This window comes from Lygodium microphyllum, chromosome 14, assembly GCF_053477565.2.
Source record: "Lygodium microphyllum isolate KBCC chromosome 14, Lygodium_microphyllum_v1.1.10, whole genome shotgun sequence".
Lineage (NCBI taxonomy): Eukaryota > Viridiplantae > Streptophyta > Polypodiopsida > Schizaeales > Lygodiaceae > Lygodium > Lygodium microphyllum.
Genome location: NC_141148.1, coordinates 129,689,001 through 129,709,608, shown reverse-complemented (window position 1 = coordinate 129,709,608; position 20,608 = coordinate 129,689,001). Strand labels below are relative to the sequence as shown.

General features: G+C 42.3%; 1 protein-coding gene across 5 annotated transcripts in view; it reads right to left on the bottom strand.

Moving 5' to 3' along the window:
- FUS12 (proteasome family protein) overlaps positions 1 to 20,608 on the bottom strand; it is an 85,178-nt gene that overhangs the window by 8,203 nt on the left and 56,367 nt on the right. For all 5 annotated transcript variants that reach the window (XM_087693359.1, XM_087693361.1, XM_087693360.1 and 2 more), the window contains exons 7-8: positions 11,922 to 12,109; positions 11,771 to 11,839 (exon numbers count right to left, since the gene is read on the bottom strand). In XM_087693359.1, coding sequence (XP_087549485.1) covers positions 11,771 to 11,839; positions 11,922 to 12,109 — 257 coding nt within the window. The remainder of the gene's footprint in view (positions 1 to 11,770; positions 11,840 to 11,921; positions 12,110 to 20,608) is intronic.

The following is a 20,608-nucleotide window of genomic DNA, read 5'->3' as shown; positions in this document are numbered from 1 at the left end:
AGGAGTCTCTTAGGATTCCTCAGTGGTATAGGCAACTTGTGTAGGATTCTAGTATTACTCATTTTCCTACTACTCCTTGGAGTCCACGTAGATCAACCCAATTACATGCCCAACAGGATAGTTCACTCTATGTGAACTATGCTCTTATGTCACAAATTCTTCAGGATTTTGAGCCTTCTACGGTCGCGGAGGCTCTTGCACAGGATGTTTGGAGACAAGCTATGCAGGATAAGCTCGAATCCATCGAGCAAAATCAAACTTGGGGGCTCATACTGCGTCCCAAGAAACAAAAGGTGATAGGTGTGAAGTGGGTCTTTAAGACCAAATACCTTACCGATGGTTCCTTGGACAAGCAAAAAACTCAACTTGTTGCCAAGAGTTTTGCATAGCAGGCAAGATTGGATTATTTTGAGACTTTGCTCCTACAACTCGGATGTCTACTATTCGAGTTATTATGGCTCTTGCAACCCACCACCGTTGGCCTGTCTATCAAATGGATGTCAAGTCAGCCTTCTTGAATGGCGTCCTTGAGGAGGAGATTTATGTTTCACAACCTCCCGATTTTGTTATGCAGGGAAATGAGGATCATGCCTATAGGTTGTGGAAGGCCCTTTACAGCCTGAAGCAGGCTCCTAGTGCTTGGTGCTAGAGGATTGACCGCTTCTCTGTGCAAAGTGGTTTCTATCACTCCGATCATGACCCCAACCTATACTTTCAAGGTTGAGGGTAGCCGCTATGTTTTGCTAATTTTATATGTTGATAATCTTAACATTACAGGGAGCGACACTCAAGAGATGGATCACACTCGCACAATTCTGCAACAAGAGTTTGACATGACAAATCTTCGAATCCTTCACTTCTTTCTTGGATTGGAGATCTATCAACTGACACAGGGCATTTTTATTTCGCAACACAGCTACATCTCCGAGCTTCTTTTGGAGTTTCTAGCCATGAACCCAAAGTGCAAGTTTGTGGCAGATGGAGTTCCCCTTACCGATCCCACCCATTACAGGTGCCTAGTTAGCTCTCTTATCTAGCTTATTCACACTCAACTGGATATTTCTTTTGCCGTGGCTTTGTTGTCTTCTTTCCTGAAGACTCCTATCCAGGATCACTAGAGGGGCATCCTTGCATGTTCTTCAATATTTGCACGGGACTCGATCCTACAACATCATGTATAAAGAGGGGGACACTCTCTCCGGATGGAGTGGTTCTCATTGGGCAAGTGATGTGGATTCACGACGATCCACTACATGCTATGATTTCTCGCTTGGATCGAGAGCTATCTCTTGGAGCAACAAGAAGCAGCCTACTGTGGCTCTTTCTTCTACAGAGGCCGAGTATCGTGCCTTTATTTTCGACCGTTATGGAGGCAATTTGGCTCCATCATATGTTGGTGTAGATTGGCTTTCCACAACCAGGACCTATGGAGCTACACGTGGACAACCACAGTGCCCTTGCTCTGGCCAAGAACCCAATGTTTCTTGCTCGCACGAAGCACATTGAGGTTCAATACCACTATGTTCGAGAGTGGATCGTGGATTTGGAGCTGGCAGTGGCTTACTGTCCCACAGAGGACCATGTAGCTAATCTCTTCACAAAGCCTTTGCCTTAGGCTTCTTTGCTTCATCACTTGAGTTTGTTAAGTCTTCAGACACTCCCAAGATCTGAGAGGGGGTATTAGCCTGCCCTATTTTGTATGTCGGTCTGTCATCTCCTGGTTGTGAGCTCCTGTCAAAGTCTAGCAAGAGAGAGAGGAGCTCTGTCAATTTGTTCAGCATTTATGTGTTTGTGCATTTCACTCTTGAGTGGTTGTTGGCCCATTTTAGGGCACATTTTTCCAATCGGCCCATTTTAGGGCAGTCGGCCAGTTTTTTGGCAAGCTGCCAGCTGGTCGGCCAGATTTAGGAGAAGAGGGCTATTTATGGCAGCCCTCTTGGTCACTCTCACTCATTCTTTTCTGCAGATTCAGCACACACTGCTCCCGTTCCTCCCAAACATTGGTGCTGCCACACATTTCAGCCTGATATGGTGCCCTTACTAATGCTTTGGGCTGCGCGCAGGGACTGATCTCTCTCTCTCTCTCTCTCTCTCTCTCTCTCTCTCTCTCTCTCTCTATGTTCACATTCCTTCTTCCGTCGCGCACTCTTACATTTTCCACTTGCATGGGCAAGTTTTGCAAAGTGGCAGCCTTCCAAACTCAATTTTTCAGCATTATCGCATTATTAAATTAATTCTCAGCTTGAAATTTTTTAAATTAATTTAATATTTATTTTAGTGCCTAAAAATTTAGTCCGACCTGCTAACAATTAAATTGGCTAGGCCAATTCATCTCCAAAGTGTTCCCAAGTCTTCTTTAGTCCCCCGGATTGGCATTAAATACCATTAAATGTCAAATTCCTAGTGTCAGCAAATTGAGACTTATGGCTAATAAAATGTCTTAGGCCAATTTCTCGCACCAAATACCACCTAGTATCTATGCAACCTTACTTAAGACAACTTTTGCCTTTGACATCCACCGATTCCCTCCTCGCACTTCAAATGTGTAACTCAAACTTAAACATTTGATTAAAAATTAATCCAATTGTTAAGTAAAACAAGTAAAATTTCACATCCTTGTGATAGCCCTCCCCCTTGAAATCCTTGCAATCGTCCCCGATTGCACTATCAAATGCATTGAAAGCAAAGTACTACACAAGAATTTCCACAAGGCATCATAGTAAAGACAACATTGACCACTACTACCAAACCATGCTACTGCCAAACACATCTTGAAAATTACCAGTGAGCATAACATAGCATAAGACTCACCAAGAATGTCAAAAGCATTACTAGAATATCATGGGATGTATCAATTGCTCAAAAGCTCAACTTACTTGGCAAAACCAAGCCATAGTATAGCATATCCAAGCAAAACCATGGCTGAAACATCAATGGCATCATAGCCCATGCTGTTGAACATACAATCAGCTGAATATCACTAAAAACTAATGACCATTTATCGCAAATCAATATAAGATAACAATCTATAATGATCAAGACCAATGAGCCAATGCTGATCATAACCGATACTACACCGCACATGAAGTCATGCATATATATAGTTCCATAGCTGCAAATAATAAGCCATATCATATGCATACCAAACCATACCATATGCATACCAAACATAGTGACTAGTGCACTAATAAATAGTGATCCCCTAGCAAACATATTGTCAGTTGCAGTACCTTGAATGTATGTTGAATACATCCGAAATCCACTACATCTAGAGCTATCCAACATTGCAGAGTGGAGGTGCTAGCTTCCTCACGAACATCAGATAATACTCTAGACCCTTGCTTTGCTAAACCTAATTGAGCCTGATCCAAAGTCGGCTCTAATTGGAAAGCATCAATGTAAAGCTACAACAACTGAGGATGGTCTGCCAAGTCATCCTCCTCCATCCATTAGGCATCCATTGGTGCACAGTTCTAAAACTTCACCCAATACCATCTAGAAACCTTAGCCCTGATCTTTTGATATTTGTGTGCCAATATCTACTGAGCTACCAATATCTCATCTAGCTCCTCAACCTTAAGGCTGAATTTCAGCAGATACATCCTCTGGCACATCGCCACAAAAAGACACCAGTAAGCTCACATGAAAAGCATTGTATATCTACTGGAGGCAATTTCAGCCTGTAAGAAACACCATTGATTCTCTCCAATACTTGGAGTGGCCCATAGTATCTCATACTCAACTTTGGGTACAATCTCTCTTTGCCCTTGATCTTTTTCAACCTTGCCTTATCAACACACAGCAATACATAATCGCCCTTTGCAAATTGCAAAGCACATCTATGACAATCAACTGCCCTCATCATAGTTCTTTGCCAGAACTATGGGAGTCAAATTGTCATAAATAGGTTACTGCAAAAAGGGTGCACTTCCTGCATTTCCATGATAACCAGTATTATCAGATGCATTTACATGACCAACACTAAACCCTTGTGCTCCAACCACCCCAGAGGGTGTAGATACAATTCTATAAGGCCCACTTTGTGCCCGAGGCATCATGCCTATGCTACCATACATGACATTTTACATTTCATCTAACATACCCGAATACATTAGGTGTTGAGAACCATGCATTGGCTACTACATACCATAGTGATTCCTGCCATACATTTCAATGTGGTCATTGACCAACCATTGCATGAAAAATGGTGCCATCACCAAAGTATCCTTGATGTCCCATGTTTGCATTTGCATATATACCTATTGTCCATATTCCCATGGATTGGCACTACCAAGTTGGCCATGCATTTGCACTTGTCCCATGGGTACCAATTGTTTGTGCTCATTAGCAACTTTGGGCTCTTCCAATAGAGGCTTAGGCAATTCCTTCTATTCTTCTCGCTGTCCCGAAGCTCTAGAAGGTGTCTTTTTCTCTTTGCCTTTGTTGTCCTTTGAGGCATTCAAGAATTGAGTAAACTAAGGATCCTTTGCCAATTCAGCACAAAGATTTGCTGCTGTCCTCATCCAATCTTTGAACCTAGCATCAAATTCTTCACCCTCTTGCTAGTCATCAATGTCTTGAGACATGGAAGTCCCTGCATTTTGTTAGATATGCTCAATGCCCCACCCTCGTAAGGTGCCACCAACGATCCATGGTGCTTTGCAAGGCCCCCACTATGAGAAGAAGCCATGTACAAGCACGAACACTGGTCAAGTCCTGACTTCTATGTCAAATGACGTCTATGTGACCGAATGGCAAAAAGGTAACCTTTGTGGATCTAGCCTTTGGGTTAGATAGAGTAGTTATGCTAGTAACAACTCGAGGCACAATGCATCGAGTTGTGGGGTGAGAGAGTTATCAAGAACCCCTATTTAGAGGCCAACAGCCCTCCTGATGGGGATCCGAGGGCAACGCCCCCAACCCAACGATAAAGGGACTATTCTCTAAAATATTCATTGGCCGACTAGGGAAGATTCATAATATGGTTGGACATGCTGAGACCAAACTACCTTCCCAAGCTATAAAAGAAAGACCCCTCTAAAGCCATCGTCAATCTATCTTTCACCCGGTCAAAGTTCTTCCAACTACCCTTAAGCTCTTCACCTATCATTTGTTTGGATTGCTATCTAAGGTTCACAGTGGAAGCGTACAGGTAGACAGAGCCATCTTTGTATCAGTTCGTTTGAAATTTAGTAATTTCTGTTCTTCTTATATTTGGTGTGTGTCCTCTACTCCTTGCTCAAATTCTGTCTGTTGTGCCATGTAATTTCTACACATTTGGGCCATTTCTCACAATTCCAGCTTGTTGTCCATGCTGAGAACCTTGTCCAAGATCATGCATTGCATTCCCCCTTCACCACATGAATGACCAAGCTTAGATGCATCATCACTACTTGATCTCGTATCACCATGTGAAGACATACTTGTTGTAATCAACGACTTAGCACAATTTCAACAATAATGCAAAGCTTTTAACTTGCAATCAGGTGCCTTGGGGCCACCAATTCAAAGGATTTGATGGCATCCCAACAATAGAACCATGAAACTAGCCTTCCTAGCATGGAGAGGTGGCAATAACCTAATTATAACTTAATTACAACAAGCAATAATTAATGAAACAATGAAACATAAACATTTACCAATCAATCTTAGACATTCGATACCTCGTTGGCCCCAAAACAGGTGTCCCTTCCGCTATTTCTTTATCTTTGCTTGCAATCGAATTTGAATACAATGGGATTCCTTCAATCCCCTTAGCAATCCAAAAGCCTTTCCTGCCAATAATAACCAGCAAGTCTTCAAATTGATTTGCCCCTCGATTTGCTCAGCCAATTGGCCTTCACCGACTCCTTGGGAAATGAAATTTGCCCTAAATTCGAATCTTGGCTGGTCCCTTACTTGAGTCTTGCTAAGAACTATTTCTCAGCCCTGAAATTCAAGTCTTGAGACTTCAATCTCCTAGCACACTTCCCAATGTTGCTAACAGGGCCTAATTTTTGTGTAACTTAGGGTTTACAGCAAAGAAAAATACAATTTATTAGCCTCCAAGCATCAGAATGCTAAGATCTTCGAAGCAAGGCTGGGAAATGGCCAGAGAAAGAGAGAGAATGCTGAATAAAGAGAAAATTCAGTCTTCAATCGTGAGAAAATAGAAGAATCAGCTGCTGCCCTCTTTAGACAGCCATGAAAGTTGTCTCCATTGGTGGAACACACCAAATATGACGTTTGTTTGGCTGAAACAGCCCTCAAACTACTATCACCTATTGTTATAGTCTCTTCAAGGCATGTCACCAGCTCCCAAAGGGTCTCTTGCTGGCTGGAAATGGCCTGTAAACTACTGTAGCAGCTATGGCAGCCTTCTCTCTCTCTCTCTAGCTTGCACTAAGCTAGAGAGACCCTCTCTCTCTCTCTCTCTCTCTCTCTCTCTCTCTCTCTCAACCTCAAAAACATCTTTCCCACTAGCATGGGCAAGTGGCAGCCTTCCAAACTCAATTTATCCAACATTATCTGCATCTGCATTATTAAATTAATTCTTCGGCTTTTCTTTTTTGAAAATTATTTTATAATTATTTTAGTGCCTAGAAAATTAGTCCGACCAGCCAACAATTAAATTGGCTAGGCCAATTCATCTCCCAATAGTTCCAAAGTCTTCTTTAGCCCCCAGATTGGCATTAAGTACCATTAAATGTCAAATCCCTAATGTCACCAACTGACACTTATGGATAGTAAAATGTCTTAGGCTGATTTCTGGCACCATACACCACCTTGTTTCTGTACAACATTACTCAAGATAACGTTTGCCTTTGACATCCACTGATTTCCTCGGGTCCTTGGCTCATAAATATGAAATACTCTCAGTTGCACTTCACATGTGTAACTCATACTTAAACATTTGATTAAAAATTAACCCAAATGTTAAGTAAAGCAAGCAAAATTTCACATCCTCATGACTGTTCAAGAGCAAGAACCCCAAATAACCCCTGTCGGTTCTCATATGATGTAGTTCACTCTTGGAAGAGCAAAAATGCCATAGCTATAGTCAAGTTGATGCAAGGTCTTATGCTCAAATTTCACTCTCAACTCCAACACTTTGACCTTGCATCTAAGCATCGGTCATATCTAGTCAACCGCTACATGGCTCACAATCATACCCAACGTATCAACCTTCACCATGAGCCCCAAGAGTTCAAAATCGTGTTTGCAAATTGTTGGTGCCCAGTTCTCTACTATTCTCTATTGTCCGCACCCCTTCCCAACATGTATCTCAGTTCGAGTTGTTGTCCATCAGCCAAGCACCTACATCTAGCCCTCCATCTACTCTTGGCAATCAATCTACATCTGCATTTTGCTATTGGCAGCAGTTTCCAATGACTGTCAATTATTTCTAGTGATCATCATCAGCCTAGCATCCTATAGACAGCTGCATTTACTGCTGATCAGACCCACACAGGCTACATTTGCAGTCCAACTACATTTCCAGTCCAACTACTCCACCAGCCATCCAAGAGCACTTCCTCAGCTGTGTTTTCAATTTCAGCAATCGTCTTCTTCCTAGCAAATCTTCTAGCTAGTGTCAAAGCCACTTAGAAGTCCTAAGCCTCCTACACCCTCTTTCCCGAAATGGACATAGGTAGCACAATAGGAGTCGTCAAGTGCAGCTGCTCAATCCCAATCTCTATCTCTATCTAAGCTTCCAAATGTCAAAGAGGTGGGACATGACACCACCCATAGCCCTTGGCCCAAGGATATGCCTATGCAATCTAATGTGACTAGATCAACTGAGGCTTGATCTGCACAAGTGAATGCTCAAAGGGCAAAAAAAGACACACCCACTTCCGACCTGCCTGAGGACTTGATACTGCAATCTACTAACAGTAGCCAATCCACTGAACTAGCCATTACTACTTCCAATCAGGAATCACAGCAGTCACAGCCTTTGGCCGTGACGATGCCCCTTGCGGAACATGTCCTTAGCCATTCACTGGTGGAAGAGGTGTTGCAACCAACATCCTTGATATCTCCAGCACTGCTAAAGCACCTAAAGCCTAGGATTGAGGAGAAACCTTTTGAAGGTGTGGCCAAGGAGATGGCGCATCTGACCAATCAACCTAGCAAGGCTGTTCAGCAATTTGCAACTAAGTCCCATGAGAGCACATCAGAGAAAGAGAGAGTGGACAATATTCAACCTGCTGCCTACACTTCCAACTGCTCCTAACATATTCAACCTGATCCAAACTCTCCACATCTGTGTTTGCTGCTGCTGATCACATCTAGCGGTTTTCTACTGCATTTTGGGATCTGTGCAAAGTACGACATACTCTTTACCCCAATCCTCAAAAGACACGAGAGTTCAAGATTTTGTATTCACTCTATATAGTATGTTTATTGCATTGAGTATCATATCTATTCATCATTCATGTTCTATGTTCCTTGTCTCTAAGTTACCCTAACCCTACTAAGTTTTGTTATTAGATTGTGCTTCATTATACAATAATGTTTGTATTCTGTGTTCAAGTATTCCTTAACAGCAACCTCTAAGGAGCTCACTTCCCTTCTTCGCATACATCATATATGAGAGAATACACATAGACCATACCATGAATTGGACTTTGTGTTGGAAATGGAGAGATAGAAAGAAAGAAAGAAAGAAAGGAAGTTATATTAACGTCTACGAAAGGCCAAGTTGGCCTATGAGACCAAAATGTTACATACAAAATGTCTGAGAGAGAGTGAGTGAGTGAGTGAGTGAACACAAGACAATGAGCAAGAGTTAGCAGCAGTTCCACACTCAATAGATCCAAGTGCTTGAATGATAGAATATAGGTCTTAAGTAAGTTAGATCTATCCCTAACTCAACTAGAGTTCATTTAACTCTAGAACTAACTCTAGAAGTGCTATCAACCCAACACACATTATCATATCTCATTAGTCACTGACACCTATTAAATACAAGGGACATACTAGCAAGGCCGGATTATCATGTCTTATGAGTTATTGACACCTATCACAAATTGAGGAGGGTTGGTGTCACTGATTAATGCCACATGACAGCAAGAAACACCATTAGGAGCAATAGATCCAAGTGCTTGAATGATAGAATATAGGGTCTTAAGTAAGTTAGACCTATCCCTAACTCAGCTAGAGTTCATTTAACTCTAGAACTAACTCTAGAAGTGCTATCAACCCAGCACACATTATCATATCTCATTAGTCACTGACACCTATTAAATACAAGGGACATACTAGCAAGGCCAGATTATCATGTCTTATGAGTTATTGACACCTATCACAAATTGAGGAGGGTTGGTGTCACTGATTAATGCCACATGACAGCAAGAAACACCATTAGGAGCTGTGATTCTTCGTGTATTAAACAACAGATATGCATGTGGTAGAGAAGCAAGAATGATTATGCACAAGAAAGAGTGTGTAAAGGCTAAATACTTCAGGAGCTTAGGCCAATTAATGTGTGTGAACAAGAACTAAAGCCAAGTGGATGATCTTGCAAGCATGCACCAAACTTACAAGGACTAATGAACTAACCATTTCAATGGGTTGTGCAAGGCTGGGTGCTAAATCGCCAACAATCTCTCCATCTTTTCTCTCTTCTATTGTCTCCCAAATCCTATTTCTCAGATCGGAGCAGCGAGCTTAATTCTTGGCCTATCATTGGTATCACAGCCTACAGGCAATCCAAGACAAAGAATCATCTATCAATAGCCATGACTGTATTTTCAGCAACCACAATTAGAAATCGTGCAGCCATGACTGCATCAAAGACAACCACGACTGCATACCCTGCTGGTACAACAGACACAACTGCATTTAATGCAGTAGCAGCACATCAGCATTCAGGACAGCAGCCAGCCTTGCAGCAATCAGCACTGAAGTGGAGCTCTCCAACAGCCATGCCATTCAGCAGATCTGCTGCCCATACAACTGCTAGATCACTCAGACTTCATCATATTACTGCTGCTGCTCCATTCTGAGTATGGAGCACTCTGACTACCACTCCTTCAGTCACCTTTGTCCCCTGACCTAGAGTCGGAGGTTCGAGGCCCACAAATTGTATCATCTTCATTCTCATACATTCATTAGCATAGAGCACTCTATTGTGTTCAATACAGTGTTCGCCATGTTGTCATACATTCCATATTTTCTTTGTTTGCCATACCATTTCTTTATAGCCTCAACAGTAATTTCCATTCCATCAATCTTCCACTTCTTCCTCGATTACACTTGAGCTTAGGTGGTCAATCCCATTCCAGTCCCAATCGTACATACTCTAACACATCTATGTCTAAAAGGGGCTCTCATAGTAACCTAAAACTTAAACCATTGAAATCACTGATTATTTACCCATTTTGCTAGAAAAAAAGAAATATGCCACAATACACCTAAAGATTCATGCTCTTGATGGCGCTGTTGTGAATCTCTTCTTTAATTTCGCCACTAGTGACAAAGAGATTCATGCCCTTCTAAAACACTTAAATATTTAACATAGCTACCTACAAATATCTATATGCCAAAAAGAGAATAACACCACCATCCACATACACACCAAGTTACAACCATAGCATATGTAGCAAGCAAGGGTTTGGCTTTGTTAGACAAAGCACCATCGATAAGCGTATGACCATCTTATGATTTGATAATACCATCAAGATAACCTCTTTTTTTTTTAAATTCTTAAAGAGACTTTTCCACAATGCTTAGTTCGCCTATCTGCTGAAATGCTACTCCTAAGTTTTCACTGCAAGATTGAAAACTAGAAATGTGACAGAGATGAAGATGTATGATTTCACTGATGCAACTTCAGAATTATCAAACATAGGCCTGAACTGCAAGATAACAGACAATGCACGTGAATGCTTGCTTAAATATGTACATATTCAGCATTTCCAAGCTGTCTATGTATTGGTGTCTGGCCAAAATATGCAACCTAAGACTGTAAAGCACCAGTTTAACCAGCTTCCAACATTCTCTCTTTGAAACTACTGCATGTTTGCACAAAATCTGGCTAAGACACATCTGTCTCTCTCCAGCTATCCTTGTTAAAATTGAGCCCTCTGACAAATGTGTTTGGATTCTCTTCAGCTATTGTTGTTAACAATGAGCCTGTGCAATCAATCAGTCTACAGCTTACAGACGACATTATCAGCCTTTTGTACTGCAGGTGTCAACCCTTGTATTTTTAGACCACATAATGACAGAAGTAGATGAGCAGATACACTGCTTTTATATGCTACTAATCAGCAACCAAGTCTAATAAGCTCTCTCTTAGATAGCTGACTGCTCCATGAAAATATGCAATTTGACCATGTGGGCTTGAGCTGAGTCCTAGTGTCTGTCAGCAGAACTTAGAGTTTCCAGGCTCCATCTATCACTAAGGGTTTTCTTCTGCTGGCCTTAGTCGGAATATTCTATGGTGGTAGACAGAAGTATATGCCAGGATTTTTCTGTTGGAGTCTACCGGGCAGGGGGGCAACAGAGATGTGAATAGATAGATAATGTACACAGACAGATTATACTGACGGCTCTAGAGAGGCCAAAATCACCTATGAGACACAACAGATACAATGCCATGATTCCACTACAAACATCACTAGGATTTAAAAGAGGAAAAATAACCTAAGCTAAAGCTAAAATGCTGAAAGTGATAGCCAGTCATAGGGCATATGTGCATAGATCTCATAAGGGAGCGAGAGGTAAGGGGAAAAAGGTGGGGATGGGGGTGGAGATGTGTGGGTGCATAGAGGGTAAGACTTACGGCTTCGCTTCTTGGCCATCAAAAGGATTAACTTGTGATTCCATCAACATATTTGCCAGCACCAAATACCTGCATCACCTGTCCAGATTAATATCACATTTTTGAATGCATCCTGCATAATACAAAGATACAACTATGATAAATTGCATACTTGAGGCACTGAATACGCCGATGTGTACCAGCTTCATCATAATTTTTAAAAGCATCAAAAAAATCAGTTGCAGCATCTGCCCACTGTCGTTCTGCCATGTGCATTTTACCTCCACACTCGTGTATGATCCCCATAATTCTTGGGTGGGGAATCGCAGACTTTATTGTCAGTGCTTGTTTATAAAGGTGCTGGGAAAATTTGAATAAAGAGAAGTCAGGAAACTAAATCAGAAAAAGAAAATCCGAGACAACTGCATATATCATAATACAAGTGTCAATTATTATCTCTTACCAGCCAGATTTCAAACAACACTCCACACACTAAAACCCAAACCATACAAATGCACATTGCTAGAACTTCATTCAGATCAATCTTGCAACCTCGAAGTTAAATATTTTTTAAAAACTTTGTCCACGCCATGTGGCCCTCAGTTTAATCACTGCAGTTTCTTGACCTTGGCTGCAAGCTTTCCTTGGTGACAGAAAAGTGCTCTCATCAAAGTGCAACCTATCAAGTGGAGCACATTAATATAAGCAATGCTTCGAATCCCAATTAAATCACATATGGCATAAGACATGTGTTTTAATCTCACATCTATGTGTGATACTATCTGCTGTTCTGAAATCACACACTCAAACATGAAAACAAGGGAAGACACAAGAAACACTAAGCATTGAGTTTTAAGGTTCTAAGTTTGAGTAAGTTCTGTACCCAAACTGAACTGCAAAACAGAGAGGTAATGCATTCTCGTAATGCTAAATTTGATGGGAGAGTGCACAATGGGAGTGCCAGATATAGGTGGAGCAATAGTGTTAAGAGTGAGAGAGAGAGTGAACGCAAAGATGAGTACCAAATTGAGATGGTACACAAAGAATAAAGGATGTACTTATATGTTATGGTACAAATAAGGGTGTGTTCACACCCCTATAACTTTACATGGATATGAAGGGACTTTACACCCAACAACCTCCCACTTAAAGGCCCAAAGTGGTACCTTTACACTAACGAACCCCCACTAATCGGATGCAATGCTCATGCTGAGCCTTCGCAAGACTCTTAGTGAGAACATCTGCAGGGTTATCTTGGGTTTTGATCTTAGTCAATGTGACAAGACCATCATCCAAGACCTATCGAGTAAAGTGGTACCGAACATCTATGGAACATGGCATTCTTAGCCAAACATACTGAACTTTGGCTATCACATCCAAGCACTAGAGTACATGAAGAAAGACCAAAATCCTTGACCAAACGGCAAAGTCAAATAGCTTCCTTATAAGCTTCTGTGGCAGAAATATGTTCAACCTCTGTAGTACTCAGTGCCACAATTTTCTACAACCTTGAACACCTAAGAGATAGCCCCACCAGCCAAAGTAAAGACATACCCACTGGTAGATTTCCTAGTGTCAAGATCTCCTGCCATGTCCGACTCACAGAATCCTTACAACTCTAGTGTACCCTTTCCATAGCATATACACTTCTCTTGTGTACCTTTTTAAGTATCTAAAAATGCATTTCACTGCTACCGATGTGGCTGGCTTGCCAAGGTTAGACATGAATCTGCTAACAACTTCCACTGCATGAGCAATGTCAAGGTGAGTCACAACCATAGCATACATTAAGGATCCACAACCTGATGCATAAGATATGCCCTTCATAGCACTAGCAACTGCATCATCCTTTGGGCAATCGACTTTGCTAAGCTTTATATGTGGCGGTAAAGGCACACCAAGAGGCTTAGCATCAGCCATATTAAACCTATTAAGTACTTTGCTAATCTACTTGTCTTGTGAGAGAAACAACAAGTGCTGCCCTCTATCTCTTTAATACGCATGCCCAAAATATGCTAAGCTGCCCCCAAATCTTTCATTGAGAATGCTGAACTTAGCTGCCTTTTAAGAGCACTCAAAGTACTCTTATACTTTCCTGCAATCAACATGTCATCCACATATAAGACCAACACAATTTTTGTACCATTGTGTAGAGGCTTGTTTCAGCCCATATAAGCTGCATTTCAACTTACAAACTAAATGCTCATTCCCTAGAATGGCAAAGCCTTCTAGCTATTTTATGTATAGCTCTTCATCCAGATCACCATGAAGAAAAGCAGCCTTCACATCCATCTGATCCAACTCTAAACCTAAGGATGCAGTGAGAGCAAACAAAACACGAAGTGTAGTTATCTTCATCACTAGTAAAAAGACCTCCTAGAAGTCTATGCCTTCCTTTTGTGTATAGCCCTTCACAACTAACCATGCCTTGTACTTCGCTTCCCATCAATACATTTTACTTCGTAAACCACTTATTAGGAGTAGCTTTCCTATCCTTGGGCAAAGGTACAAGCTCCCATGTGTTATTTGCATACAGAGACTTCATCTCTTCTTGCATAGCAAGCTCCCACTTTCTCTTGTTTTCACATGACAATGCCTCTCTAGATGTTAGAGGCTCACCCTCATCAGTCAACTTGTAATCCAAAGATGGTTGAAACCTCTGTGGCTACCTTCTGACACGTGTAGAACTTCTTACCCAATGATTTGTATTGTCAGGCAATGGGCCTACATCCTCAGGTACATGCACATCATTACCACGTTGCTGATTTTCAGCATTTTCTTGCTGATGCAACATGTTTTCAGCATGTTCTTCTTGTTGTTTGCTGTCCATTTTCTTCTCACTGTAGCCCAATGGGTTGCTGCTCATTTTCAACATCAAAAGGAATAGAATCTTCAGCTAATGGCTGCTGAATGGCTAGCTGTTCATGCTGAAATTTGACCTTCTTTTTGTCAAGGTCACCTTGTGTAGCATGTTTCAGCAGCTTTGCCTCATTAAATACTATGTCTCGTCTGCATACTATCTTCCTACCCTAAGGTAGCCAAACTCTATAAACCATCTCTCCCTCACCTTCATATCCCATGAAGATGCCCTTGATGGATTTCATGTCAAGTTTGGTCCTTTGTTCCATAAGTACATGCACAAACGCATCACAACCAAAGACATGCATATGGTCATATGAAGCAGGTTTGCCAAACCAAACCTCTTCAAGAATGCCATTTTCCAGTGCATGATTTGGAGAGCGATTGCATACATGAACTGCAATAGCCTATCCCCAAGGTGCGAGACATTAGTATGGATAGCATGCATCTGACTCTTTCACAAAGCGTGTAATTATATCTTTCAACCACACCATTTGATGCAAGATTGTAAGGGGCTATCATCTCTCTTTTAATGCCATCCATCTCGCATAACTTTTTGAACTCATTTAAAACATACTCACCCCCATTATCTGTTCTTATAGCTTTTAAGTTAAGTCATTTCTATGTGATAACAAAAGCATGAAACTTTTTAAAGACATCCAACACTTCCTTTTTGCTCTTTAGCACATACACCCATGACTTTCTACTAAAATCGTCAATAAAGGTAACAAAGTACCGTGCATCCCCATATGAATTAACAAGCATAGTGCACACATTAGAGTGTACTAAATCAAGAGCATTAGACTTCTTAACGACACCAAAGTAATAAGAAGACTTTACGTGTTTTTCATATATGCAATCATTACAAAACTAGAGACCAAAGCCTTTTACATCAAAGCGGAGAGAATTTGAAGGCCTTTTTGGCTCGTATGGCCAAGTCTTTTGTGCCAAAGTTCCATTTGTGAATAAACTTCAGCCACAGCCAAGAACTTGCCACGTAATGCTTTACAATGCAAATAATACAAAGTCCTTTTATTACTACCTTTAACAATAAGCAGAGCCCTTGTGGACATTCCAAGATCCACCACCAAAGATAGTAAAATACCCTCTTGCATCAAGCTGCCCAACTGATAATAGACTTTTCTTTATGCCACGTACATAATTGACATCCTATAAAATCAACTCTTGGCCATTTTCAAGAACCAAATGAATAATATCTACACCCTCTATCTCATATGCATAATTCTTGCCCAAGTAAACCTTCCCTAGACAACCTACAATGTATTCAAAAAATGACTCCAAAGAGGGGGTAACATGAAAAGAGGCAATGTTGTCCACTATCCATGATTGGGACAGCCCATCGTGAGCTGAAAGTAAGACATCAATTACCTCCTTTCTAGTGATGTGCATATCACCTGCTACCACCATAATGTCCACATCATTACATGAAGCTATACCAAGTATCTCTCCAATGTCAAATAGCTCTTCAATGACCACACTAGATGCAACATTTGCCTTTGCAACTTCTTTTGAGGCAAAGCTGTCATCATCTTTCTTGTCATCCTTCTTTTTCTTTTCCTGCTATTTCTTTCTTTCTTGCTCTTTCTTGTAATACCGGCACTCGAACTTTTCATGCCCTTTACGCCCACATTGATATCAAGTAACATCCTAATGTTTGCCCTTGCTTTCACTTTTACTTTTGCCTTTATTTGCTACACTACCCCTCTTTTCTGACTGACCTCTAAGATGATAGACTGAACCACTGCTTTCTCTATTGAACTTTCTTTTGATCTCCTCATTGAGGATAGAGCCCCTAACTCCATAAAAGGTTAAAGCAGTATTGTTGCTAAGTGAAACAACCAAAGCCTCCCAACTATCAAGTAAAGTCATTAGCAAGAAAATAGCCTTCAGTTTATCATTGAAGGGCTGCAAACTAGAGTCCTGCAATTGACCAAAATCCCTATGAAAGCACTCAAATGCTCGGATGCTCCATGTTCACAAGCTTCTGCATGAGATGCACTTGATTTACTAGAGTTGTATTTTCATAAGTATCCATTAACTTTTTCCATTTTTCATAGGCTATATCAAGACGCTTAATGTCTGTGAATACATTAGATATAGCCATTTTAATATATGCAATGGCCTTCTTGTTGAGTCTAGCCCAATCCTCATCTGCCATAGCTACAGGTTTAGTTTCCAAAAGAGCATCATCATAGTCGTTGAGAAACAAAATGCCTTGCATCCTATCCTTCCACAAATCAAAACCAGTGCCATCAAACCTTTTGATTTCAAGGAGAGATTTAGTGTCGCTACTAGAAGCATTAGTGGCCATTTGTCAACAATGCACCAAAGACCAATGCTGTAATTTATGACAGCAAACAACAGGCTGAATATTCAGCCAGTTTCAGCCCAAAATTTAAAGAAATGAGAGCAAGATTTAGTGTCACTATATTATTGACAGCCCAAATACAAGTACAGTAGTAGAAAGGATGAGTTTCAGCAATATAACTGAAATTTCAAAATACATCACATGCATACATCACTGCCAGGTGACTCCCACTTCAGCAATGTCACCAAAATTGCATCTGCAACAATCTCAGATCTACAAATGATCTCTAAGACTGCTACACCATGAATATTCAGCAATACATCAACTCAATAGGAGCTGCCTAACATGTATACTACATACATATGTGCTCGAATCAACTTTTCATACACAAAATACCCAAAAAATCTCTGCGATTTCTCCAAAATCTCACAAGAGATAAAAGATTCAATGTATATTGCTTACATCACCAAGTTTGCTTCAGCAATGTCCCCCCAAAATTTCACTGACCAATCTGCCCCAATTGCATTGATACGTGTTCCCGAGAGTACAAAACGAGCAAATTTAGTAAAAATTCAAAAAAATTTGCAAAAGCCCTAATTTCTCACTCGTTACGCACTCAACACGGCACAGAAAGGTAACACAATATGTGAGCTCAAGGTATACTCTTGTATTATTCAATCCAAAAAGCGGGACAACATAGATACATCCCAGGACTACACCCTCGTGACGCCGCACATAAGAGGGTTCACCACTGGGTATAGGGAATCACACATAGTGTGGAAACAAGGCACGGCTTTGAGTCACTACTACTCCCTATATAGGTGCTTCCGATGATAACGGCATGGTATTGTCTGAGTGCAGCAGTGCGGAAGCGTAAGACTCGACGATGCAACCTGCTGTTCACCTCGAAGTCCGCTGCGGTCTGCACGACCTCTTGTCTGAAATCTACGAACAGAGATGGAATCTACACGTATCTCCAGCCTAGAACCTACGTACAGAAGTGGCTGAAGACTGCTGAAAAGTCGGCTATAAATAGCCAAAAAACTGGGCGCCAAAATATGCAGGTCGGCTGCATTAAATGCAGCCGACTATCCTGAAGGAGGTCCGACTGCCACGTGGCAGTCTGACTGGGCAGTCCGACTGGCTGCCGACAGCCAGGATCTGATCGTTAACACCCCCTCTCAGAGCGTGGGCGGGGTAGAAGCCTGAGGGATCTCGCATGTCTCCGAAGTAGAGCTTAGGGAAGTGCCTTCGTAAACAAATCTGCAACATTGTCCTCCGTCTTGCAGTACTCCACAGCTATGGTCCCATCCAGAAGCTTCTCTCTGATGAAGTGGTATTGGATCTCTATGTGCTTCGTCCGGGCATGGAAAACAGGATTCCGTGCCAAGGCAATGCAACTCTCATTGTCGCATTGCAGCAAAGTAGGACGAGTCTGGGGGCAGCCAAGCTCCTCCAACAATCTCCAAAGCCACACAACCTCACAGGTGGTGGAAGACGCGGCCCGATACTCCGCCTCAGTAGACGAAAGGGCTACCGTGGGCTGCTTCTTGCTACTCCATGAGATAACACCTGCACCCAAGGTAAAACAGTAACCTGTTCTAGACCGCATATGGTCCACACCACCGGCCCAATCTGAGTTGCTCCAACCTTTTAGTACAAGATCTGAATCACCTGTGCCTGCTGGATAATGAATCCCTAAATCAGATGTCCCCCTCAAATACCGAAGTATCCTCTGGACAGCCTGCCAATGCACCGTCTGAGGTTCACTCATGAACCCCGCCAAGAGACCAACAACAAAACAAAGATCAACACGAGTGTTGAGAAGCCAAATCAATGATCCAATCAACTGACAATAGCGGGAAGCATCCGCCATGGGAGAAGCTGAATGTTCTAGTTCGGATCCATAGGAGTAGAAATGGTCCGACAATCCTCCATCGCAAAAGAAACCAAGAGCTCCTGTACATATCTCTGCTGAGAGATGAAAATCCCCCTCTGAGACTGATAAATCTCATGGCCCAAAAAGAAATGGAGTAGACCCAAATCCGTCATCTCGAATGTCTGATGTAAAGCTGCCTTCGTCTCGTTGACCTTCTGTGCATGATCACCTGTGACAATCAAATCATCAACATACAACACAAAAAGCACACAACCAGCCTCGGAAGTGTGTAGCTGCGGATCGGCCTTGGAATGCCGATATCCCAACTGTGACTGAAGGAATGAATCAATCTTCTCGTTCCATGCACGCGGAGCCTGCTTGAGGCCATACAAGGCCTTCTTCAACCTGTAGACTTTCCCATCTGAAGATCCAAAGCCAAGAGGCTGCTCTACATAGATCTCCTCCTTCAAATCACCATTGAGGAAGGCCGACTTCACATCCAACTGGTAGACAGGCCATCTCCTATGGCCAGCCAGGGCAAGAACAACTCGAATAGTCGCCATACGACCAGTGGGGGCAAAAGTGTCATGACAATCAATCCCTGGGCGCTGTGCAAAACCTTTAGCAACAAGGCGAGCCTTGTGCTTGTCCAAAGAACCATCGCTAAGGTACTTGGTCTTGAAGACCCATTTGACGCCAATCACCTTCTTATTCGGGGGGCGAGGCACGAGATACCAAGTGTCATTTCTCTCAATAGCCTCCAACTCGGCTTCCATAGCTTTCTTCCATGGTGCGGACTGTAAAGCCTCCTTCATGGAGGTGGGCTCTCGATCCTGCATAACACGGGTCATCAAACAATAGTTAGAGCAAACAAGCTCCGTAGGATGTGCCTGGTGCCGCCGTGGACCATCCTGCGGTCCCCACTCCTCAGGGACCCCCTCGATCCCTGAATCACGGAGTGTGTCATGGGCCCAATGAGGAGGAGGCCGGACCTCTCCTCGTCTCTCTCCATCAGCTGAAGACTCTGGGATATCCACCGGTGGTAACTCCTCGGGGGTGGCCGGTGGAACAGTAGACTATGTATCAGAAACAGAATTGGAATCAAAAGGCGCGGGCTCCAAAGGAACTGTCTCGGGAGCCCAACTCTCCCCTGGATCTCCTAGTACGGGATGCTCCTCACCCGCTACTATGGCCGGAACCTCCACGAACCGCACATCTCGACTGATATACACATCCCGCTTGACGGGATCATACAACCGATAGCCTTGGGACTGAGAGTTGTAGCCAACAAACACCTGTCTTTGGGAAGCTGCTTCAAATTTATCACGATGAGCCTTGGAAATGTGAACATAGGCATCACACCCAAAAACCCTAAAATAAGAAACATCGGGCTTAGTCCCAAAGTAAGCCTCAAAAGGTGTCATCCCATCAACGGCTGAAGTGGGGGATCGGTTAAGGATGTGAACTGCAGTAGCCACAGCCTCGGCCGACAAAAATTGAGGTGTCTGTCGATGCTCCATCATGGTGTGTGCCATCTCGATCACACTTCGGTTCTTCCGTTCAAGGATGCCATTTTCTTGAGGAGTGTTGATATTAGCAAACTCCTGGTGAATACCTTTATCTGCACAAAAACGAGTAAACTCATTAGAAACAAATTCACCACCCTTGTCAGATCGCAAGGTCTTCAATCTCCAGCCCGATCGGTTCTCCTCAAAGAGAAGCCAATCCTTGAAGTGGGAGAAAGCTTCTGACTTCAACGCCAAGAAGTAGGCCCATGTCATCCTGTTGTAGT